The sequence below is a fragment of the Eulemur rufifrons genome, chromosome 26, assembly GCF_041146395.1.
Source record: "Eulemur rufifrons isolate Redbay chromosome 26, OSU_ERuf_1, whole genome shotgun sequence".
NCBI lineage: Eukaryota > Metazoa > Chordata > Mammalia > Primates > Lemuridae > Eulemur > Eulemur rufifrons.
This window is the reverse complement of record NC_091008.1, coordinates 1,542,032-1,568,597: the sequence shown is the minus strand read 5'-3', so window position 1 is coordinate 1,568,597 and position 26,566 is coordinate 1,542,032. Positions and strand designations below refer to the sequence as shown.

The 26,566-nt window shown below is 36.4% G+C and overlaps 1 protein-coding gene across 1 annotated transcript; it reads right to left on the bottom strand.

Moving 5' to 3' along the window:
- Window positions 1-2,441: 2,441 nt before the first annotated feature.
- TRAM1L1 (translocation associated membrane protein 1 like 1) lies at window positions 2,442-3,722 on the bottom strand. The gene has a single exon (XM_069459181.1). It carries the CDS (start codon window positions 3,718-3,720, stop codon window positions 2,602-2,604), a length of 1,119 nt encoding a protein of 372 aa, XP_069315282.1. The 5' UTR covers window positions 3,721-3,722; the 3' UTR covers window positions 2,442-2,601.
- Between the last annotated feature and the right edge of the window lie 22,844 nt (window positions 3,723-26,566).

Sequence of the window (26,566 nt, the reverse complement as noted above, 5' to 3'; positions counted from 1 at the left end):
AGCAAGAACTGAAAACCTTACCCTCATTTTTTTCAAGTTATATGCTTATCGCAATATTTTATGTCTTCAAGCAAGCTTTAAATTATTAACGTGGTAACTCTAATCTGCTTGAATCTACTCCAAGTTAATACAGTATTCTCTATTCATGGTTCCCCTACAGATAAACAAATAGGAAAGGTATAAATGACGAAATATTTTACAAGGTTATTATTTTCTTGCTGCAATGAAATGGAATGTTAAACTGATCATTCAATAGAATAATGAGGCCTAAAACGTATTTGTCCCTCACAAGATATGTAGATTGAGTAACAGATTCACTATTTAAGAAAAAATAGGATATACTATTAATTAAATGCTGGCAGAATTATTTTCTTAAAAAAGAAAATTATACTTTGAACTCATCCTACGAAAGCTATACGCATTGGCTTATTTAAGGAGTAAAGTATGACAAATATCGAAGCCAATACATGAGAACAAAATGTTTAAATTCAAATATCAGACATATTTAAATAACTTTTGCAGTTTTTGATCAGTTACTTGAGCTCATAGGCTTAACTAATGCCTGCTTTAATAATACCTGGAATCACAGAATTTATGTTTCCATGTGGTCCATTTTGACAGAGACAATGTCATCACATTGAGATTTATTGTAGCTTGAGATTTTTGAAAATGTCATTTTTTAAAAAAGACAATATATATCAAGCTGAATTTCATTTGTAATATGGCTTTATTTGGCACACGCTTACTTTCTAGCAGTATCTAAGTGTGAGTACTATTATGAATAGTTGAGATGTACCCAACATCCTTCCCCTTTTTTCTTTTGTTACCCTGCTACCTCTTTTGAGCTCGTATTTTACAAGAGGCTTTGCCTTCATATCCACTGCCAAGCCTGACTTAACTCTTGCCATCGTCAGTCACGTGAGACGATAATTTTCCTGAAATCTTTCACCAGTTTGATTCAGATCTGCACATATTTGAAAATGAAGTATATAAATGACATTTGTTACCAGGAGTGGGGTTACAGATAACAGGGTTGAATTCTTTAAAAGTAAAGGAAGCAAGAAACACTCTTTCATGTAAGAAGCTGAATTATTTTATTTTGGACCTCATAACATGTGCTACCGGCACTACAGTATTAGGTAACTGAGGGGAAAAAATAGGTAGGATGATGGATTCTACGGCCAAAAAAGAAGTAATATTGCTTTGATACTTACCTCTGAAAGCAGACAGAATAGCAAAGAATGTTTTGCCAAGAGTTGCTCCTATCTGTGGTCTGTGATACAAGTATATTAAATTTAATTTTCCAGGGATCTCCATTTTTGGAAAAATTAAATTACTTACACCAAACTCAAGAGAGGGCTATCAAAAACAGAGAGATGAGAGACACAGTAGAAAATATAGAGCAATAGGAATGTCTTCCCCTAGCATATTTTTAAAATGTTCTCCTTGAAAAAAATATAAATGTTCACATTATAGAAAGAAATCAAAATGAGGAGAGGAGATAAATATAGATACACACTACTGCCTATTTCTGCCAGCTTCTATAAGATACAAATTATATACATATATATGTATATAATTTCCAAAATGTTTTATACAGATAATTTTTCCCAATTAAAGATAGGAGAAAAACAATTATAAAATTATTTTTCAAAAGCCTTTATATGGTTATTTACCTAATTTTCAGATTATTTAATGTTAGTGCATTAAATATTTCCCAAATGTAATTAGCTAATATTCCTTTTATACATATAAATTAAGCATTATCTTCAAAATGGCTTACAGATTAAACAATATTTTTCTGATACGCTGTGGCTACTGATCTTATAAAGCCTCTATGAATCACTGTTAATAAACATCTATAAAAAAGACTTTAAGTCTGATTTACTTTTCAAAGTAATATTTAATTTTATGAATTCCCATTTACAAGTGTTTAGAATGGACCGGGATGATTTTTACCTCTTCAGTAATACTTTTATATAAATTAAAAATATTTTGATTTGATGTACATGGCAATAAATTCTATGTTTCCCATTAGTACTATGTTTTTGAACAATGAGAATGTAGCACTAACAATCACTACATATAAAATAAAGCACATGATCATTTTGTTGGTTTTACAAATCTTTTTCTCAAACGTAAACTCTTAAAAAAAAACATTCTAACAATTAGAATACCGATTTGACTTCCACCATTGTAGTATTTCCATTTTACCCTGAAAGAGAACATTAAAAACATGACCTTGATTGGTGGGAGCAAGAAATTGTATCACTGATAGAGGAAATCTCATAGTTATCTGTGGTAAATCGTTGGGAAAATATTCAAAGTTAAAAAATCCAAACAAAATATGGTGGTGATCCCTAAACTACTTTGACACTATTTAGACAAGTAGCTTAGTCTTAACCAAAATGTTTTTTTTTCCCCCTGATCATAATCATCACCCTCCCCTCAAATGTCTTTTAAAAAAATACATTAAACAATAGCAAAAATCAAAGAGCACGAATGATTTTCAAGAACAGAAAAAATCTCTAGTGCAGAAAGAAATCTTATGGTGAAGAGCAGATTCCTTTGGAGACATGAAATCAACGAGCGTGTAAGTCACTATGAGGATTTCTCTTTCCTCTTTGGGGCGGGGTCTACTCTGTGCGAAGTTTCCACTCCATTTTCTGGGCCTTTCTTAGAAGGCTTGCCTTTAGCCACGGACCGTTTCTTCCCCATCAAAAAGGCCAGAAGGTCGGAATCCTCCGTCCACCTCTGCAGCCAGAGCGTGATCAGGTTCCAGGTGATGTAGGCCTGGATGGTGCAGCTGGAGGACAGCACGGCGATTTTGGCCGCCAGCACGTTCACGTTTCCCGTCACGGCGTCCAGATTCCGGCTGTGCGACCCAACGAGGTGGAACCCGACGGTGAGGACGGACACGCTCAAAGTCGCGAGCCTGCCCAGGATGGACACGACGGCCCACAGCGAGAGCCCCCTCTGGTAGCTGTCGTCGCCGAAGTAAAAGAGGCCGCACACGTGGGACAGCAGCTCCACGAAGTAGTGCAGCACGAGCAGCAGCAGGCCCAGGTGGTTCAGGTAGAGCAGGTAGGCGCCCGTGATGTGGAACAGGTGCAGGCCGATGTACACCAGCTGGTCGGGCACGTCCTGCTTCCGGGTCTTCTGGAAGTAGAGCTCGGGGAACGCGTGGAACCAGTAGGCCAGCTGCGCGATGTAGAAGAACTTCATCTGGAAGGTCATCATGCTGGGCGGCCGCGCCCGCCACAGCAGCGCGGGCTCGGCCAGGCCGTCCTCGGACACCAGCACGGCCGCGCCCCACACGCACGACACCAGGTAGAAGACGCCGAACTGGCCCGACGCGTTGAACTTGCTCTGCTTGGCCCTGGCGAGCTGCATCCTGCGGTTGATCCTGTCCAGCACGTACTCCTGGATGGTGGCGTGCAGGATGATGGCCACCAGCGTGTAGAAGAAGATCGTGGCCAGGTCCTTGGCGCCGTAGCGGTACAGCGCCCTGGAGCCGCCCCCGCCGGGCTCCTCCGCGGCGGGGACCGCGACGCCGTGCTGCAGCGTGAGGAAGACGATGGACGCCTCCGCCGTGCCCTCGAACATCAGCCCCAGCACGAGGAACATGCCCACGCAGGACACGATGTCCGCGTGATTCTGCAGGATGAACTCCTGGCTCAGGAGCGGCGGGTTCCGGCCGCCCTTCTTGCGCAACGCCATGGCGGCGCTTCCCGACACTCACCGGCGAGCCGCCGCCGCCGTCCCCGGCTGCTCCTCACTGCGCCGCCGCCGCCGCCGCCGCCGCCTCCGCGGGGCCTTGGCTCCCCATCCCCAGCCCGCCGGGTCGCCGCGGCCGCCCGGGGCAGAGCGGGCACGGCGCGGGCGGCGCATGCGCAGCAGGCGCGGCGAGGCAGGGCGAGGAATCGAGCGCCGCGCGCCTGCCCCGCGCCAGGCCCGGGCGCGAGCGTAGATCCTCCGCGGGCATCGTCGCCGCTCCGGGTTCGCGGCCCCCCGCGGAGACGCTCCTCGTCCCCTCCTCTCAGTGACATCTTCGTTAGTCTCCGTGATAGACCCGGTAGAGCTCTGGTCGTTCTCCGTCAGATCTTCAGTCATAACAGCAGCAGCGTAAATAATAACACTTCCCAGCAAACGCTCCTGGTGCCGTTCGTCAGGTGCTGCCCTAAGCACTTCATTTATATTTAGGAATTTAACCTTCCTGGAAAACCCAACGAGGTAGATGCTGTCACAGTCTCCCCTCCCCCACCGTTGTTTAAGCGACAAAACACTTAGGGGGTTGGGGTCACGCCCCGGCTCGTGTCCCCAAAGTGACACCCAGGGCCGACCCTCTGGCCCGGGCGCTGCCCTCCCGGTGCGCCCCCCTGCGGAGAAAGGCTCACAAACCAACAGCAAAGCATGTTATCACAGAGTTCCCGGTCAGCAGGAATGACAGTGGTGCTAATAATTGTGACAGTGATACTGTCTAGCCGGTATTTGGAAGGACCCGGCGGCAGCTGGAAGCCGAGGACTGTTCCTAAGTTTCTGGAAGGGTCTGCTGGCTGCGAAGCCAGACACCGAGTCTCTCCGTCCCAGCCCAGATGGGAACCTCGAATTTCATGGGTATGGTTTTTGCATATACACAGTTTTGCTAAAACGTATATTTTAAAAGCAATTTCTTTTGTTAAGTGCTAATACCTTTCTCAATTCAAATTTCATGTCGGTCTTCAAATTTCTGTTTAAATGCAGCGCAGTTTTCCTGTTTCTTCTGTGTCTCATGAGATCACAGTCATTAGTCATAAAGTTTGAAATTTGGAAGACACATTTCCGAAGAAAATGTGCTACCGGCTTTAAAGAATAAAGCACAGATTACATTTAGACTGCCCGACTGCCTTTTATCATTGTTTTTCCGCGTGCCATGCACTGGCAGTAGATGCGACCCAACTTGCGTAATTACTTTTACAAAAGAACAAAATACAGAACAAAATACTCTGATCAGTGGACAGTTGCGCCTGCATTTCCTAGAACCGCCAAACAATTGCATATAGAATTTGTTGTGGACAATGTTCCTGAGTTAAGGAAAGTACCTACATTATTTTTCCATAGCAAGAGTTTGCTGTTTCTTGAAGGATTCCTCATTAAATGGTCTACTTGCTTTAAGGGTTTGCTACACAGTCTTTGGTTGGTTGGTTTTTTGTTTTCTTAGCTGTTACTCAGTTTTTGGCTGTGATAGCTCAACGGTGAGTTCCATATAAAGTTAACTAAATCGTTGAGAAATTATAAATAGAGGTCCAAAAATTAGGGTACCCAGAAATTAGAAAAAAATTAAACTTGTTGAAAGCAGTTGTGGAAACCAAAGATAAGAGCAGTGCCTTGTGGAAATTGTCAAGACTTTATTCAGAAAAGTACATATTTACCTTTTTTGAGACTAATTATAATTTTAAATATATAATAGAATTTATCAGTCTTATGGGCATAGACAATATGGCTGATTATTTTGTGGCATACTAATAAATATAAAAAATACTTGTATAATTCCTTAATATAGACCTTATTTATGTTTGCTTGGCATTATTTTTGTCAGGTCTTCCAACACTATTTGGACAAGTATGAAAGAATTTGACCTTAAAAAAACATATCAAAGTGAACAGCACCATTATTTGTGCATAGATTTGAAATATTATTTTAATACTAAAGAATAACAAAGCCATTATGGGCTAGTTTAAAATTATCTCTTGACCTATAAAAAAATAAAACAACTAAACTATGATGGGTTTTTTTTTTTCCCTATCACTCTACTTGCTTTTCAAGTAGAGGAACTATCTTCATCATATCATCTCTCCCTTCTTTGAGCTTGTAGCACCAAACAACAACTCTGTATTATAAATTTTTAATTTAAATTTTACCTTAAATGTAGTCTACTTGAATTTTAGATTTAGACTTCACAATATCATTATAAAAATATAAAATATCAAATTTATGAAATGATTAGAATCTGTAAGGCTATTTCAGCACTATATAATATGATGATTGATTTCAGTGGTTTTGCTGGCACTTTTATTTGACAAAGAATAAACTATGTATAAGAACATTTAACAAATTATGTTCCCACCGTGATTATTAAATCATGTCATATATTTGGGGTATTCCTCCTTTATGCACAGCCCTATGCCTGTGGCACAGATAATTATTAAAATTCAAAGAGAAATTTCTACTTCCATCCACAAGGGAGCAACTGTAATTAAACTTTCACTCCTATTGTAAATAATTTAAAAACTAGACAAAATATTTGAAATAACTTTTTTCAGATAATTGCAAGACACGCAGCACAGGACTACGATACGATCCCTGAGAGAAGGGAAACAAGCGAGGTGAGCCTCACAATTAATCTGATTTTCTACCTGGAAGCATTTTCCAGACCATTCTACAGGGAGGGAAAACCCAAGAAGAGCCCAGCAATCTTGCTGAATTGAGGAGGGAGAGACAGGAATTAGGAGAAGCTGAGGCCATGAACTTTGCTGGACAGATCACTTGTGTGGAGGAAGTTAGGTGGTAAAAGAGCTCCTGACATTTGCATAAATGTTCCTTTGAGTATGCTGCTGCTATTAAGTCCTGCATGCACAGGGTTAAAACACATGAGGCCAAACAAAGAATAATAGGAGAATTGTAAATTAGTATTTCCTAAGACTCACACAGGACTAGGAGACTTTCAAGATTGGAATAGCCAGAAAGTAGAATCCTCATTGAACACTTGTAGCATTCGGTAGGGATCCAAAAAAAGCTGCAGTCTTATGTAAGGCTAATCTTGCCCTAAGGAAACAGCTCATTCATGCCTGTCCACACAAAGTTTACAAGAAGCCTTGAAAAGATTAAGGTACTCCACGAGGAACTTAACTGCTTGCCAGAACAATCCAGCTCTCAACAATGTGAAATTCATATTGTCTAGCATCCAGTAAAAAATTATGAAACGAAGGGTAGATTTATTTGGCTGGGATTGTCTCCCAGAATGCCTCCCTGTGGCCTCTCCATGTGCTGTTGGCATCTTCCTCGCAGGTGACTCAGGGCTCCAAGAATGAGCTTTCTAGCAGAAAAGGACAGAAACTTAATGGCCTTTTATGAGCTAGCATTGGGAGTCATATCATACAATTTTCATTGTCAAAGAAGGCACAAGCCTACTATCCACCTTCAAGGCAGGGTGAGGATTGAAGGGGGAGGGTGGGGATTTTCACCTCTTAATGAGAAATGTACCTAGTACTTGCTAAATTTTTAAGTAGCCACATCCTTTCTATTGACAGCAAATTTTGTTTCCTCTCATGTGAAATATATACTATTCTCTTCCAATGCAAATAATAGTCTCATGCAAATATAGCGTCAGGCTCAGATTTGTTACCCAGAAAATTGTCAGCTGAATTAGATCCAGGTGCAAATGAAAAACCAGATTCTTTCCTTTGTTACACTTGCTCTTGATCTAAAGACTTGTGAATTAAAGGAATAGGGTTTCTGGCTCCCACACACCCAAAGCATAAGAAAAATGCAATTGAGACTTCCATTTAGGAGCGGGAAAATGATGCGCAAAGCAGCCAAAAGCCAATAATAAGTATGATATCTACCCAGATAAAGTTCATAGATCTTTCATTTAATCCTTGTTGTCCTCTCTAGGAAATGGTGGAAGAGTTTTTTCAAAAATATAGATTAAATATCATAAGTGGATTTTTTTGCATTTGTTGATTTTTTTTTTTTTTTTTTGTTGAGACAGAGTCTCACTCTGTTGCCCAGGCTAGAGTGAGTGCCGTGGCATCAGCCTAGCTCACAGCAACCTCAAACTCCTGGGCTTAAGCGATCCTACTGCCTCAGCCTCCCGAGTAGCTGGGACTACAGGCATGCGCCACCATGCCCGGCTAATTTTTTCTATATAGATTTTTAGTTGTCCATATAATGTCTTTCTATTTTTAGTAGAGACGGGGTCTCACTCAGACTGGTCTCGAACTCCTGACCTTGAGCGATCCACCCGCCTCGGCCTCCCAGAGTGCTAGGATTACAGGCGTGAGCCACCGTGCCCGGCCTGCATTTGTTGATTTATATATTTTAAAGGATAGTAGACACTAGAAACCCAATAATGTTTATGTGAAAATGTTAATCTTTGTTTTTGTGATATAATGGTCATTGATTATAGTATTAATTATGGAGTATTAATTACACAGTAGTACTACAAGGAATTAATTCAATGAAAATTTTACAGTGGAAGAAACAGAGAATGGATGAATCAGTTTCTGACTGTCTTCATGCATTCATTGCTTGGCCTCATGTATACAGAGGATTGCCAGATATAGGTCAAGCTATCTTTTAAAATTCTATGTTGATTTTGTTATGAGAAATAGTTGATTCAAAATTAAATAGAAAGCCTCACTATAATTTAGGTACTATATTTCAAATTGGTATTAATAATTAGTTCTTTCCATTAGCTAGGCGATGTAACCTTTTGATGTCTATTTTTTATTTATATGAATAGCTTAGCTTAAAAAATTCTTCTGAATGACTTACGTGCCTTTTTAAAACATAATTACCTTAAAGAGATAAACTGACATTGATTCTGACTTTTTTTAAAATAGCACAGTACACTTTATAATATAGATATTACTTCATATTTAAATATTTTTATATCTCAGAATAAATATGTATGTATACTTTTATTATACTAACCTTTTAATAATTTAAATTTGCATTATTCAAGGACTAGAATTGAAAATTCAAATTTGAGAATTCAGTAGCATTTGAAGAAGCAAGAAATGTTGGAAAAGAATTACTCCAGGCCGGGCGCGGTGGCTCACGCCTGTAATCCTAGCACTCTGGGAGGCCGAGGTGGACGGATCGTTTGAGCTCAGGAGTTCGAGACCAGCCTGAGCAAGAGCGAGACCCCATCTCTACTAAAAATAGAAAGAAATTATATGGACAACTAAAATATATATATACAAAAAATTAGCTGGGCATGGTGGTGCATGCCTGTAGTCCCAGCTACTCGGGAGGCTGAGACAGGAGGATCGCTTGAGCTCAGGAGTTTGAGGTTGCTGTGAGCTAGGCTGACGCCACGGCACTCACTCTAGCCTGGGCAACAGAGTGAGACTCTGTCTCAAAAAAAAAAAAAAAGAATCACTCCAAAATATCAGACCTAAGTCACTTTTAATCAATGTTTATAATTAGCAGTCATAATTGACTGAGATCACCAAATACTCAGCTCCATTAAACAAAACATAATGTAATTTAGCTTAGCTTATGTATGAAATTACAGTCTCTGGGGATTTGACTGATTTAAACAGTCTTGAATAATTCAATTAATGAGATTATTACATTTTCAGTCGTTTTTATAATTGATAAGACATGTTAAAACATAGACTTTTAGAAAAACACACCACAAAATATAGCTGAATAGTTAATGACATAAGGAAAACTCAACATAGTATTATATTTACAAATTCTAGAATGCTTATTTTCCAATGTATTTATTACTAACCTAGGAAGTAAAAATAATATGAAGAATTGTCTAAAGATAAACTAAGAGCCACAGAAGGATATAACACAAGATTAGGACACCTTCACTTGCATTATTTGCAAAGATACAGCTCTGTTTTATAGTAGAGGATATAATAAGGATTTGTTTTGGCTTTGGGACCTTTATTAGAAAATATTTCTTCTTTGCTTTTACATAGGTTCATTATTATTATTAATTATCAGATCTTGTGAAAATTGTCCAATTCTCATTCTGTAGCATCATCAATAACTTTAGTGTCAAGCATCAGAAAGAAAATAATATCAAATGGTATCGAGCCAAGGAAATGGCCCCAGGAAATGGATTTGTGCTCTCCTGCAGTTGGAGGCTGTAACGGAACCTATTTTAGGGCCTGCAAGGTAGGTTGCCAGGAGGAACACAAATCACAACTGCCACCAGAGTGACATCCACTGAATGATGCATTCTATAGAAGGGAGAGAAGTGGAATGTTAGGGACATTAAAATCATTTTTCTTGTCAGAAGTAAATGGTGCACAGTCTTCTTTGCCTTTGCCAACACATTGCAGACTTTAGTTTTCAAGATATTTGTCTTCTGTGCTGCTACGTATGAGAAAAGTTTAGAAACATTTAAAAGTAATTACCATCCACACAACAGCCTGAATATATATATAGAGAAAAAGTGATGTGAATTGATTGCTATAGAGATCAGTAATTAATTGTTCATATAACCACTACATAAAAGCAACTCTTTATCTTTAGTTCAGGCTCCAAACTTCACTGTTGGATTTAACCTACTAAAACTTATTTAGCCTAAAATGCTTATCATTTTTCCCCAGTGGCCTCATGGTGGCAATGCAGCTCCAAGAACAACAGTTGTAGTCCAGGCAGAAAGAAAGAATGGGAGAAAAAGTGAGTGGTTTCTTTTAGTCATGTAGAAAAAGCTTCCACGGAGAATTCTTCATACATTACATGGCAAGAACCATGACAAGTGGCCGCCTCTACCTGAAAGAAATGCTTACAATTCAAATATATCAGCTCTCTAGAATCCGTACAAGGGGAAGGAAAAGGAGAAATGTGTTGAAAATGACTTTGTTTGACTTTGTGTTCATGAGAGCCATAGCATGAAACAGATACCCTGAAACAAAGAAGGCAAAAATATAAGAAGACCAGAGAGAAAACTGATAATTCAAAAGGAATAGATGGTTCATTTTTTAAAAATAAAATGTTGCAATAAATTGCATAAATATATTGAGAAAATATGTAAAAATTATATTTTGTAAAATAATAATTATAACAAGAGAACATGTAAGAGTTCCTAAAACCCATCAAAGTATCGTTTTTATGGAAAGTAATTTGAAGGTAAGGATATGTTAAAGAGTGAAATTATGAATGATATTAAGTCTATAGTTTCAGATCTTTGCTAATTGGAAAGAAACCAAGTTAAAACTCTCTCTCTCTCTCTCTCTCTTTCACGCGCACACACACACACACACACACGCCTCATTACTACCATAATAATTCAATGCCACAAAACACTTCATTAAGAATTAGAAAAAAATTCCAGCTACTGTAGATTATGTCTTCCGTTCCCCACTTGAAAGAGCTGCCAGTAGCTGATCTGATAGAAACTGTCTTATTAAAAAATTATTGGAGAAAAGGTGGAGCAAAATGACAGAATAAGATCCTCCAGGAATCAGCACAAAAATACCTTCACAAGAGGTAGGGAAACCAGGTGGAAGATCTCAGTACAGACCCACATGGCCTGCATCATCGCTTGTCCAGCTCTAAGCAGCACAGCACGGAGAGCCACCCAGCTCCCCTGGGGGAAGGAGAGGAAAGTGAGAGAAGGACTTTGATCTGGAACTCAGTGCTGGGCCCATCACAATGAAACCCAATACTGGGCAAAACCCAATAGAGCCTAACTCCAGACCTGTGACTGTGACAATGATTCTGGACCTGCCTCGGCATCAGGCAGAGACCCGTGGCCCCAGTGGAATGAGGGAGAGATAAAAACTTCCCAGGACAAACAAAATCTGAAAAAAAATTTATCACCACAAGGTCTATCTTACAAGAACTGCTAACGGAAGTTCTTCAAAGAAAAAGAAAAATACACTAATGTGTGCAAAAAGAAAATACCAGAATACTGACTCAGCTGGCACCTAAGTTCCCAGCAAAATTATCCTATGCACAATGTTTCTTGTATCTTCTTCAATAAAAGTCTCTATTTTTCATATTATATGGCTGGGTAATTTCTTGACAGACCTCATATATCCAAAGGAAATGAAATCAGTATGTTGAAAGGATGTCTGCACTTTTATGTTTATTGCAGCACTATTCACAATAACTGTGTTATGGAATATTATTCAGCCACAAAAAATAAATCCTGTCATTTGCAGCCATATGCACGGAGCTGGAGGACATCATGCTACATGATATAAACCAGGCATGAAAAGACAAATACCGTCTGATCGCACATGTATGTGGAATCTAAAAAGTTCTCATAGAAATAGAGAGTAGAATAGTAGTTACCAGAGGGTGGGGCTGGGGGAGCTAAAGTGATTGGCAACAGGTACAAAGCTACAGTTAGAAGGAATAAATTCTAGTATTGTATTGCATATAGGATGACAGAGTTAATAATGTATTGCGTATTTCAATATAGCTAGGGGAGATTTTTAAATGTTCTCATGACAAAGAAATGATTAATGTGTAAGATGATAGATATAGTAATTACCCCGATTTGATTATTACATCATGTATACATGTGTCAAAACATCACATTGTACCCCATAAGTATGTACTATTACTATGTGTCAATCAAAATTAAAAGATTATTAATAAGCTAAAAAGCAGCACAGAATCAAGTAAATTATAGTACATTATTTAAAAAGAAAAAAGTTCAATCAAATTAATGTTGAAGAAAGATTTGTAAGAAATACAACACTAAAGAAATTGAAAGTCAAAAATATACTACTCCAGAATTGAAGAATTTATTTAAACATTATAGAATTCAAACCATAGATATGAAAGCTCAGGGAAGATATAATAGGTGGACAGATGAGATAAAATATTAGAGGAACTCAGAAAAGAAATTAAAAGAAATATTAAAATCAGTACAAAAATGGCAACCTTCCTAGTGATAGTAAATATTCCTATAATAGGTATTGGTAAAACATAGTAAGAAATGAAAGGAAATAAAAATGGAATCTAAACTAAATTATTAAAAATATGGAAAAAATAACTATAGAGGGCAAATATGGGAGAATATGCATTTATAATTAATCCCAATTAAGAAGAAAATAAAAGAAATATATTTGAAAAAATTAAGTAAACTTCTGAGGAGTTAATTAATATGTTGATAGAGTTCATATTGCAATACAACATATATAGATCTATTAAGCTTGAGACAAGTCTTACAAAATTTCCTGGGCTTTAGAGGTAAGCAAAATGTCCACTGAGTATCCAAGCAGAAAGACTAACGCAGCCATAACCAGTTCTGATCATTCACTTCTACACACTGGGATGATCTCACTTGGGTTAGTCAGATGCCTTTCCTGATTGATTAATGCCTGTGCCATTTCCATTTCTTAGTACTTGTTCATAAAGAGGGAACAGCATCAGAAGAATTCTCTACTGCAATGACAGATGCCTCCAAAGGGTGGAGCTATGCGGTATAAACGCAGAGGCAGTTTAGAAGAGAAAACAAAATAAACCTAAGGAAAAAATAAAAGAAAGCAATAAATTACTGAATCAGGAAATAATGGATAGGATATGAAAACCGAAAAATGATAGCACTCTCAAGTAAACTCAAGAATTTGGTCTTTGAATGTTCTAGCATATAGATATATTACCTCATTTAACAAGAAAAAGGAAAGAATGTATAAATCTGTGAGCTAATAAATTGGGTAAATAACTGAATATTCAGCGGAAGTTTTCAAATAATTCTAACAGGTCTTTGCACAGTGCGTTTAATATGAATTTATTAATAATGGGGGGTTTACTAGAAAATACATAGTAAGAAAATTGAACAAAGAAGATATAAACTCAAATGGATTTTTTTCCACAGATGAAACAGAAACAAAATTTTCAAAACTCCCTTTCTTTGAAAGCATGCATTCCATGTTTGCACTTTTAACTTTTGCCAAGTGTAACTCATTACTCCAGCGCTATTTCAAAAATGTCAGATCACAGAGAAGAATGAAAGGAAAACAAAAAGTCTTTGAAATTCATTTTAAGTCTCCATCAAATTAAAGACCTCTGTACTAGAACGGTATTTCAGTGTCACAGAAAAAGACAGACCCATCTCATTTTGCATATTTGAGAATTATGATTATCATTCAGTATTAATATTCATCAATAAAATTTGCCATCCTAATAAAAATAAGCAAAAATACGGCCATCCATCAATTTGGGCTAAAACTGCCTTAAATAAAATTAACATCCATTTACAAAATGGATTGATATTTTACTCCTGTTTTTGCTCTTTGTCCACAAATCTTACCAGCTGTCAATTTTGACATCTGCCCGGAGCTAAACATTTCTTATCCCATCCACTGCTTTTACATTGGTCCAATCCATGATCACTTCTTTCCTGATCATTCCAACTGGCTCCTACTTACAGGTCTCCTATTTCTACTCTGATGCTTTGGGGCCTATTGTCAAAGCAGCAGTCATTTCACAGTCTCATTCTGTTCAAATCCTCTAGTGGTTTTCCACCTCATTCAGCTAACACCCAACGTTCGTACTACAACTCAAAATACCTGACATGATCTGGCTGCCTCTGTTTCTCTTTATACAATCTTCCAATTCCTGTGTTCATTTTCCGTTTTGTTCACTGCTGTGTCTCCAGTTCCTGACAAGTTGAATAAAAGACGCTGATGTTCAATGAATACTTTCTATGAATAAACAAGTAAATAAGAAAAGAATGAGGAATATCTTTATGTATTTCTATAACATGTTATCCTTACTACATTGTTAGGTGAAAAAGTATTTTGTAGGTGCAGTATGGGACAATTTGGATAAAATATGCATAAATACGTCAGTATATAAATTGTAATTTTTATATGTGTATATATTAAATAAGTATATGTGTACCTAAGTATGTAGACACATCCTTATATAAATTAACAAAAAAAGGAGAAAAGAAAGAAGGAAGATCCTAAGGAGATCCAATTCAATCCAATCCAAACTGTAAACAGCTGTGACTTCTAGTGGATAGTATTTAATGTGTGTGTGTATGTGTGGGTAGGCTGCAGTAGTGGGATATTATGAAATTTTTGCTTTTAATTTATATCATTGTCTCTTGTTTTCTCCATCATTCTCTATTCCTTCTCTGTCCTTCTTTATCATTCTCTGTTGTCTTTTACTTTTTAAAAATAATAACTTAACATTGTAATTTTAACATAGTTAACAAATAACCATGAATGCTGAGAGCTGCTATGGACCCACCCAAAAGTCACATGTTGAAATCCTCACCCCCAAAGTATGGCGTCAGGAGGCAGAGCCTTTGGGAGTTGCTTAGGTAATGAAGATAGAACCCTCAAAAAGGGGACTAGTGCCCTTACAAAAGAAACCCAAGTTAGACCCTTTGCCCCCTTTTACCCTATGAGGACACAGCAAGAAGTCTTTGCCTGTGAACCAGCCCTCACCAGACACCAGATTTGCAGGCATCTTGATCTTGGACTTCCCAGCCTCCAGAACTGTGAGAAAAAAAATTCTGTTGCTTATAAGCTACGCAGTCTATAGTACTTTGTTTAGCAGGCCAAATGAACTAAGATAAGCGCTAAGTTTTCCAGTTAAATTTAACATTATGTATAATGTTGGCTCTTAATTTAAAATAGCTATTATATATTAATTTAACAAATATACTTTATTAAGAAAAATTTTTAAATAGAAATTGTTGAGTTTTTCCAAGTATCTTCAATTTATTACAGAATGAGGCAAAATATTTATCAAAATATCCTATATTCTTTGAACAGAGACTTACTGATAATGTTAGATGTAGATTAACTAATACAGGTCATTATTTCTGTTTAAGGAATGATCTACTAGATATACTCCTTATCTCTGTAACTCACCAGAAACACATTTGTAACAGTTCAGGCTCTCCAGAATGAGATTATTTTCCAAGCAAGATGGCACTGGTGAAATTATTTTTATTTTTAAAGGCCAGTTCTAAATTTAAACACTTTTCAAAAGGCCAATTCTGAGTGTGGATACCACGTAAAGATAAAGTCACTGTTGCAAACGCAGGTTATTGAAAGGCTGTGCATTGCAGATGCAGATTTTAATTAAATATAATTTTTTCCAGGAAAAAATTTCCAATTTCTTGAATAAAAATTTAGCTCACATTTGTTTGCATCAATTTATTAAAATCAGCAATTGGAACTAACAAATTGTATATAGTAGAAAAAAATGATACTTTCAAATGAAAAATTCACCTTGAGATTATGTTATCATTTATGTGTATCAAATGTGTACTCCTATATATTCTGAATAATAGCTAGATAATGAATCAAAAGATATACTTAAGTAGTCAGAACAGCATGCTAGTCAAGAAAGTATCATAATCTAAAGTCTGTGTTGGTCTGATCCAGTCATTAAGATAGCAAAACCCTTATGCTCTGTCTATTTTCTGTCAGTGTATTAACCCAGTTTTTTCCTTTCCAATCATCTCAGGCTCGTTTTACTATCTCACATAACAAGAGCCTTGCTTTTGGTAGCGTGTATTCCAGCATTCTTTTCGAGACAATATCCAAAGGTATTCTTCAAAAATTAGACATCAGACAATTCTACAAAAGTAGAACATCAGAAAGTACTTCCAGACATTGGGATTAAGAGAAACCCTATAAAATGTGACTGATATTTTATTTGATTTTAGAAATGAATTTATCAGACTGATAGCTAATTATATGTTTAAAAATGCTGACAATGCCATACCAGGGTTATACATAATGATTTATGTTGATAATGAGTTTTCCTGCGCTGGTGAGAAAAATCCATAAAGCTATCGTCCCGTGTTGCTTTATGAAAGAGAACTCTGACTCACTCAATGGTGTCACGCAGCACAGAGCAAAGACAGGGTTATCTTTTCCGTTCAGGCAGTTGAGAGTGCAGAGTAATCAGTCAGGTACAGAGGCACACAGTCCTGCCTAATTTTGCCACTAATCCTTTTTCAGTTAATCTCCTGAATAATTCCCCTTCATCGACATTGCTCTGAGTACCCAGAGACCTAGTGCTTCTCAGCCCGAAAACACACCTTCTTGACACTCTAGAGAGAATTAAACTGCAGTCTCTGATTTGCTTTTATGTGCCCTCAACCTCATTTTCCCTACAATGCTTGCAGAAGGCAACAGAGGTGATAAAAATTGCAAACGTTTCGATTATATAACAAATAGCAAATTTTTAGGAAATGAAACAGTAGTTAAAAAGTAAAACATAAGCAGGTTGGTAAAGACCTGGATTGTTTTTGTTGCTAAAGTGGGTGTGACCTTGAATACAGATGGATACAAGATAGGCCAAGAGTTCAGACTACAGAAAGAGGTTTATGCGAACTGTTTTTATTGGAATACAGCATTCATTTAAAGAAAATAAACTAAGGAGCAAAATTCGAAACCTGCAAAGTCAGAGATTTTCCCCTTTGCATAAATGTATAAAATAGCAACAGATAATTTTATTGTAACAAAGAAATCTCAGACATGACATGAGAAAGCTAAACTGAGCAACAAAACAGGTGTTGAATTGCTGACTAGCTATATCGAAATGAGTATGTCCACTTGAATGTAAAGTTCTGCAATAAAAATGTTTCATTAAAAATTCCATTGCCTATATGGAGCTATTTCATTCATCCAAAAAAGAAATAAGTTATTTTAGATAATGAAAGTGCAGTTTCTGAAAGGCTTCGTTTAACCCTACTGGTCCCATTTCAACATCATCATTGAGAATAGGTCTTAGTCATTCTTGTTATCTACTTGTACATGCAATTTTATTTTTACTGGGTAAAAATTCAAAATTGAGAGCTATCATTTTTCTCATTCTTCTTCCTTCCCTACGTCTCTGCCTCCATTCATCTTTTTGTCCAGTGATGCTGTTCTCTTCATCATGTATCCCAGTCAGAAGCAATTTGTCATTACCTATGATTTAAAGATTGTCATATGTAAACTTGTTCTCACAAATACGAACATTTCATTTTTCTGATATGCTTTCGTCAATTTGAAGGGCCTGCTATCCTGGAAGGAGCAAAAGGTAGGCAGGATCTCAACAGGGGCAGTTCTTTCTGCAACGTACAAAGCAGTCTCTAAACTGAGAGTGCAGCCACCGGATCATTTCTGAATGGCCCTGCTGTATTACGGAGCACGCTAAACGAAAGCTTCCGTTTTACCGTCATTGCAGTATGTGATTGATGGTACTATATGTGGACCATAATGTGCTTCGGAAGAACAGGTTTTTTGTGTTTTCAAATTTATTTATTTATTTTAAATTGACAGATAAAAGTATGTGGATTTATGGTGTACCACAAGATGTTTACAGCATGGAATAGTTAACTGTAGCTAAGTAAAATATGCATTACCTCACATAGTTATTTTTGTGGGGAGAAAATACTTAACATCCACTCAGCATTTTTCAGGAATACAGTATAGCGTCATTTAGCATAGTCATCATGCTGTACAATAAGAGAACAATTTCAATATAATTGGGCGTGACAGGGCAGAGAAGTATGACGGTTCACTTTTTGATTATGAAAAATTATAAAGTAAGTTATAATTTAAAATGTGTGTGGACAATGAGGTTTTAAAATGACAATATAGATATTTCTTCTGTCAATATCACTGTCCACTAACTAAACATAATCTACTGGCATGTGTTCAGAATATTTTTGTTCAGAATATAAATGTATATTAATACACTGCAAAATATATTACTGTAAATAACCATAAGCAATAACAAGCATATGCCATTTTATAAGGTAAACTACTATGATCAACTTATTCTTTAAAGGTAATGCTTCTTTCATTGAACAAGTATGAATTCATCATTTGATATTATTAAAGTCTGCAAATTGCTTTATCAGTAATTAGGTAGATTTTTTTAAAAATGCGGTAGAAAATTAAACTCATACAAAAGTCATTGCCTTAGATATCTAACATTTAGGGAAAGGAATAGACCCACGGTGAGACTCATTACTACATACTAGCAACAGTAGCATCACATGGCCTTTGGTAATTATTTATATATGTGTTTCCAGATGCAAGGAAATACCACTTCTCATACCTCATCTTCTGCTTGGCATCGTCTCTTCTAGTATATGTACTTAGCTTTTCATCAGAGCTCCTATGTTTATAGTCAGCATAGCGCTTATCATTGAATCACACATTCAAGTTTTGTATGTCTGTTACCTTGCTGATTACATTATCTCTCTAGCTTAGATAAGCTATTTTATCACTAAAATATTAAAAATATGCCCATAGTCAAGTTAATCATACCCTGCCCTCTCAGATCTTAAATGCATTTTTTTTTTTTTTTTTTTTTTACAAAAAGTAGGCAGACAAGTATAATTAACCCCTCTCCTTTGTAAATCTACCTTCTGGTTTTATTTGAAATTACACAATTAATTTAGAGCCTTAATTGTATCAAGATTGGATGTTTATTCCACTAGTATAAAAAATGATAAATAAATATATTTTCCAATTAAAACTGTATTTGGCACTTAGTAGGACAGTGCCTATATATATCTGTGTATTTGAAGAAGGGAATAAATGCCTTTTTTTTGGTACATTTACTTTTTAATATTCACATTGTATAGAAACTTGAATATCACTTCCTTTTCCCTATCCATTCTAATGATAACAAAAATTCAACCAATAGAACTCTTATTATGGAGAACATAAGATTTATCTATAGAATTATTTTTGCCTATGACTCCATTAGTACAATTCCAGACCCTATATTTGGTTCTAATGTCCAGCATTAGGCCATGCGGGAGAGTCACATGATTCTAATAAATTAATCTCTTTCTGTTTAAATAGTCTTTGTTTGCTAATTGGCACATACGAAAGTGTCTATTTCCACAAAATTAATTCAATGAAATATACTTTAAGCTGAAAGAATCTTATTCCCACTAAATAATGAAAATAGAAATCAATTATTCTGAGTTTCTCCCTATAATTTTTATTAGTTATTGTACAGTGGTAGTGGGCTTTGTCTTCTGGACATGATGATGTAGTAATTCTTAATCTTGAATTAAATGCTTTTCAATTAAGAGATGACTGTCTTTGTCATTGGGATCTAGTTGTTTGATTAAATTGCGTTGAATTTTGAATGTTGTTATCATGCATTAACTTAAAGTATAATAGATTTTCTGATATAAATGATTCATGAGCCTCCATTCCTGTGTGTTTATCTTGCGGGTGTTTGAGACAATGGCTCTTTTTTCTATTAACCTTAGAAGAGAGTGCGCAACGCTTTTCAAGTTTATGCATGTTTTACGTATGACAGTGTTTTAGATACATTGTCTTATTTCCCAGGGATCCCAGTGACAACACGACTCATCCTCTCTGCTCTCAGTCACACTAAGGCAAAAGTCACAGTTAATGTGACCATCCCGCCGGAGCATCCCTGAAGGAATAATCAGAAGTCATGAAAGCATGTGAAGAGAAGATCCAACAAGTAGATAAGGTAAACATATTAGAATAAAATCAAAGCAAACGGGCTGGGCGTGGTGGCCCATGCCTGTAATCCTAGCACTCTGGGAGGCCGAGGCGGGAGGATCGCTCGAGGTCAGGAGTTCAAGACCAGCCTGAGCAAGAGCGAGACCCCATCTCTACTAAAAATAGAAAGAAATTATGTGGCCAACTAAAAATATATAGAAAAACTTAGCCGGGCATGGTGGCGCATGCCTGTAGTCCCAGCTACTCGGGAGGCTGAGGCAGGAGGATCGCTGGAGCCCAGGAATTGGAGGCTGCTGTGAGCGAGGCTGACGCCACGGCACTCTAGCCCAGGCAGAGTGAAGACTCTGTGTCAAAAAAAAAAAAATCAAAGCAAACGGCTTGTAGTTACAAATGAAGCAAGCAGAATAAAAACTAGAAAAATTTAAAAGATAGGCATGAAAATATTTTTAAAATTATACTTATGGTAACAATTGTTATTACCTGTGTTGTCAGTTATATGAAAATGTACTTTGCCTAAATTCAAGAGATGATGTAATGAATAATTAAGTTTGTCTTTTGTTTACAAACAGGTTAAGTTCACTTATGAAATTTCCTGTTATCCAGCACTTAATTTATTGCTCCATTTTACTGAGAAGTTTTAATTAAAAAATGATGCTACAAACGTTTTTTTAGGGCCTTACTTTCACTAAGTGTTTCAGGTCTCTACTAGAGCCAGACCAAGTGAATTAAATTACACCTTCATGTTGTAGTGGCGTACGTCCAGCTTCAAAAACATCTAACTGATTCTGACTTTACTATTTAGTCAATTAGAGTGTGCTTAGTAATTGTTAGATTTGGGGCAGCTTACTAAACTGGACAAGACAAGGGTACTTAATGCTGTGTAAAAATGAAACCTGACAAGTGATTCTATTACCTATTAAGAACACGTTATCCAAACTAGCAGCCATAGTAATCATATTTATAAATTTATACCATATTGAACTAAATGCCTTTGATTTGGCAATGGGAATAGTAAGTTGTATGCCCAGAAACTAGTGCCTGACCACAGGCAATGTATAAAGGGGGAAATAGGGACCGTCTTGGTAGCTGCAGTGACTTCTGACACTACCAACCCAGGGCATCCCACAGGTTACGGGCACAGTCCCCATCAAGACTGCCCTCACTTCAGACACCAGCTGCAAGCTTAGGGGCTCCTATGCCCCTGACGAACTCGCTACAAATCCGGGATTTCCCACTGACTGCTCAGGTACAAGAATTCACTGCAATGACTGACAGATCTCAGGAAAGTGCTATACTGATGATTGCAGTTTTATTATAGCAAAAAGGACACAAATCAGGGCCAGCCAAAAAAAGAAGAGTTGCAAACAATGAGGTCTGGGAGGAGTCCAAGTGTAAACCTTCCCTGTCCTCTCCCTTGAGACTTCGAGAGACAGGACGATCACCCTCTAAGCAGATTGATGTGTAACAATATGCACAGAGTGTTGGAAACCAGAGAAGCTCACCCGAGCTTCAGTTTCATCACATAAGTAGGATTGAGTGAATCACTGGCCAAGGACTGAACGCAATCTTTTAAATCATTCATTTAAAAAGCTGAGAAAACCTGAGTTAGAGGTAAAGGTAAAAATCTTCAACTCTCTGTAGACCAGGATTCTGGTGCAGTAAGACTAACGTGGAAGTCTGTTAATAAAGAGACTAAAAATAAACACATAATGAGAGAAAATGCATACATAAATGAAAAATATATTTTGAAAGGATCATAATGTGGTACTCTATCAATAACATTGTGATTCTAGAAACTTCAGATTATGGGTAATTTCTTCATAAAACATAAATCTTGAAGGAAAGACATATTCTCCTTTTAGTTCTCAAAAGGTCTAATGTAGTATATGTTTTATCTTTGATCTTTAAAATCTAAATTATTTTAAACCAGACAAATGCACTGTAGTAAAATTGGAGATGTAAGAGTCAGTTAAATAGATAAAAAGGTAATCTGTGTAGCTATGGATGCTTTATACTCTTTGTCTCTAAAATGAAGATAGTAACTGCATTTACCTCATTACAGTATTTTGAGCATTAAGGGAAGTAATATATTTAAGATCCTTAAAGCAATACATGACACACTCAATAAATATCACCTATTATTATCATTATTATATTTAAACTTGGAAAGGAGTGTTTAGTTGAGTCATTTAAATTTCATTTGATAATCAGTTAAACTAACTCACCTGTATGTCCTCTAACTCTTGAAGTTAATGCTTTTCCACCATTTCTGAAACAATATTTCTTGAGAAATATTAGAAAAATAATAATTCTTCAAAAAGAAATCAATTAGAGATAAGTAATTTATTTTGGAAAATATGGAAATAAAATATTCTAGGGTTTCTATGTTACAGTCTATTCAGAGCTTTCGAAAACTATACAATATCGTATAAATTAAAGATGCTACTGGGAATTATTTTCCTTTTGGGAAGTCTAAAAATGAACAATATAGAACAAGTTCTCATAATGTAACTGGTATGTTGTCTTCTCCACTAAACATTTTTGTAGAGACAGGTGTAACATAAATATTTTCATTAAGCATAAAGTTTAAAGTATGTTTTTAATCTGGTAAATGTGACTGTAGGAGGTGAAAAACTAGAGTACGTAGAAAGGAAAATTCCAAATCCAACAAAAGAATGTAGACACTAGAAAAAGTGTTGCCAAGAGCTTGGTACCATTCCTGAAACCAAATAAAAAAAAAAATAAATAACGAGGACAAGTGGGTTGAGGAGAAAGGAAAGGAAGATTTATTAATTTGCCTGCAAATGAGGAGGATGGCAGACTCTCATCTTAAAGAACCACCATTCTCCTGTTGAGAGGAGTTTAGGCTATTTTGTAGGTACACAGTCCTTCAGTTAACTCAGGGTTTCCGGGACCTGTGCCACACACTCTTCCCCTGGTGGCTCGATTATTCCTTATCTGATTTAATCTTGCACTTTCTCCCTCATTTTTCTTGTGACCACTGAGCCATCCTCTGAAGTAGGAAGACGATGAACAAACCAGAACAACAGACCTCCAAGTTAAGCTTCCCAGGATTGTTACATTGTTACTGAGATTACACCAGCCCTTTGGTTTAATTGATTTTTAATCCTGTAACAGAATTGCCTCCTATTCTTTATTTTCCTACTTTTTCGATATCATTTTATCTTCCTTGGCTAAAATATTTTTAAATCTTGCATGTGTATAAGTCAATATAAACTCAAACATATTCTTGTTTATATATGCATACATACACACATTTATTTCATCAAGTGTATGTAGCACATGAAAAGCTTAAAATGTAAAAGTGTTAACTTTTTTAACCCATTCTTCCCACACATACAGTACCACAGTCTTTTCCAAAGACAATTAACAGTTTTGTATATACCCTTCCTGACCAATTTTTTTAGCGTTAAAAATTTTATATATATGAAAATATATCTATGTATGCATTGACATCATCTCCATTTGTATTGCTTTTTTCGAAACATAAATGGGTTCATTTTGTTTCGCAATTTACTTGGTACGTTAAGCTATTCAATTTTTCTTGTTGATCTTTCCAATATTCATTTACCTAATAGAACAACACACTGAATTCCCCTATTTACACACAAATGAATATGTTGCCTCCAAGGCAGATGTGTACTCAACAGTGGACAGAGAACATCTCAACATGCCAACAGACTACATCTCTGAAAATCCAAAGGATGAAAGGAGTGAGCAGCACAGGTGAGCTGCCAACACTGTGTGGTTTTCAGAATGCATCTGGCATGCTGAGAAAGAAAAGTGTAGATGTGGAGCAATTGCATATCAAATTAATCATTCTAGCTTGTTAAGAGATTGAGTATCTCATATAGCCACTTGTTCCACTTTTGTAAGCCCCTAAGTAGCGCTTTCAAATAGAGCAATTAATTTTTTTCTTCATTAACTTTAGTTATGATTAGAAGCCTAGAAATCTTGGAGCAATTTCAAAAAAAAAAAAAAAAGTCTGCTTACTAAGTGGATTTTTCCAGGTTCTCACAAATCACAGTGACACCAGAAGCTTCAATGTGGGCCTCATTCAGAAGGAAAATAAGAAAACCATAGAAATCTAGATAAGGTTTGTTAGTTTACGGTTTCAATCAAGTCTTGAAACAGTGAAATAAAGGACGGATAATAACTGGTTGCATATTTTCCTGCTATTCTTAATACGGAATTCTATGTAATGAGATATATTAAGTGCTGAGTTTTTCTCAAAAACAGCATCTTGAAGGATACATTTAAGTGGCAACCAACTGGTGTCCATAGGGCATGACTTGTCAATAATAATGCATTTTCATTGTGAGGACAGCAGCAAATATGTAATTTTACTCTTATTAACACCTGCAAAATTGACTAACATTTATACCTCTGTATCAAGAAGATTCTGACTAGTTATTACATTCAAATACTATTAATATGCTTGAATTAGTTTTTTTTTTTTTTTTTTTGGTAGCTTCCATTGTTTTCTACTGAATCTGACTGAAGAAAAACATAACAAAATGTTACAGACATTGTCCAATCTTAATAGCAGCATTTTTCCTTCTAGAAATCATGTTTGATATCAGCATGCACGTGTTATAGCAATCAACCTTTTCTCTGAAATGTGGAAATAATTATTTCCCTTGTGAAATAATAAAGTATATTGTATTTTCTATAAATTGTTTAAGGTTCTCACATTTGGCTAGGTACATCTGCATTGGTCACAGTCTTTTGCAAAGGAAAATTGTTGGCTTTGAAAAGAGACAAAAAGCTACTTTTGTCCCTCTTTCATTAAAAAAAAAATTTGCCAAGATATCAAGGTCTTTTAATAAATGTACATGTAAAGCTAAGAGGAAAGAAGTTCATAAAAGAAAAAATTATAGAGGAATGGTTGTTTGTAAAAATTAATTACATATAATGCCATCTTAATATCTGAAACTTTACATTTTCAGTTAAAAACAGCAGTAGAATTTTCCAACTTTAAATTAGAAGATACAGAATAAAGCAAATAAATATTAATACATTTTAAATTTTAAGAAAATAGTATCTTTCCTAAAATGACCATTATCCCTTCATATTCTCATGATATAAAATTAAATCTACATTCATAATGGTAGATATTAAGTGGCTGGTATAATACAAGTGATAGGTATGAAATAGTAGACATAATATTAAGATTGATCATTTTTTTCCCTAATGTTACTACTTTTTCCTTCAAAAATTCTGATTAAAATTGCTTTTTCTCTAAAAGGATTAAAGTTTTCATTATTTGAACTGGTGAATGAACTAGACATTGTTTACAAACAACAGTTCTGTAGCTATTTTGCTTTATGGAAAACACTATTGATTGGCTTTACAATACCCGTTCGTTTTCAACTTCCTCGTCAAGAGGACTCCAATTTTATTCACTCTTCTGTGAGTAGCCAAGGGAGGTTGGGCCTTTTCAGAGCCATAGGTTGTGAATTGTGGGAGCTCGAAATTGTTTTCTGTGTCCTTAATCCCCTTCATAAATAGTAGACTTTAGTATGGGCATGTGATGCAAATTTGTGCAATAAGCTATATGAGAAAGTTTGCTGATGGTTTTCTCAGAAAGTCTTTCTTGCTCTTAAACAAGGAGTGAGATAAGGATGGATGTTCCCGTTTGTCTACAGTGTTACTTACTGCCTGTATGTGATGCCTGGTGCTGTGACAGCCACCTTGGAACCATGAGAGAAGGCAGCTGTACCAGAGTAATTCTTAGGACGGTAGTGCAGGTAGATATAAAAGAACCCAGGCTTTCAAGAGTATTGTAGAGCCATTGAAATAATTCAACGGTAGGACTGCATTATCTTGGGACTTTTTATTATAAGATAATGTGCCATTATTTTAAGCCATTTTGAGTTTGTTGAATTGTTTTCTTACTGCATTCAAATGCATCTTAATGGTAATATCTTGTGTTCTAGAATTTTCTTTTCTTCATTGCCTCTAAATCATTGCAAGGATTTGTTTTTCCCTAGCATACTATTTTCAATACATTACTTGTCTGCCCTTAAGTTACTCAAGAACTCAGTGCACCAAGCTGAGTCTCCTATGTTTATCTTTTAAAGTCTCAATTAACTGCTCATGTCTTCCGTCCTCAGCTGCTAAGCTTATAAACTTTTTTTCCTGTTCTCTCCATGCCTATTTATTTGCTATTATGCCTATTTATTTCTCCAGTGGTTTCCGTCTTCCTCTCTATTTATCTAAATTTTACTCAATCTATTTTGCACCCAAACAAATCCAGCTGACTCCATTTATTAAAGATATTTTTCTACAAAAATGCATGCAATATCAATTCACTTTACCACACGGAAGACATTTATGTCCCACTGCCTTCTTCTCCCATCTTTAATATAAATAATAATACT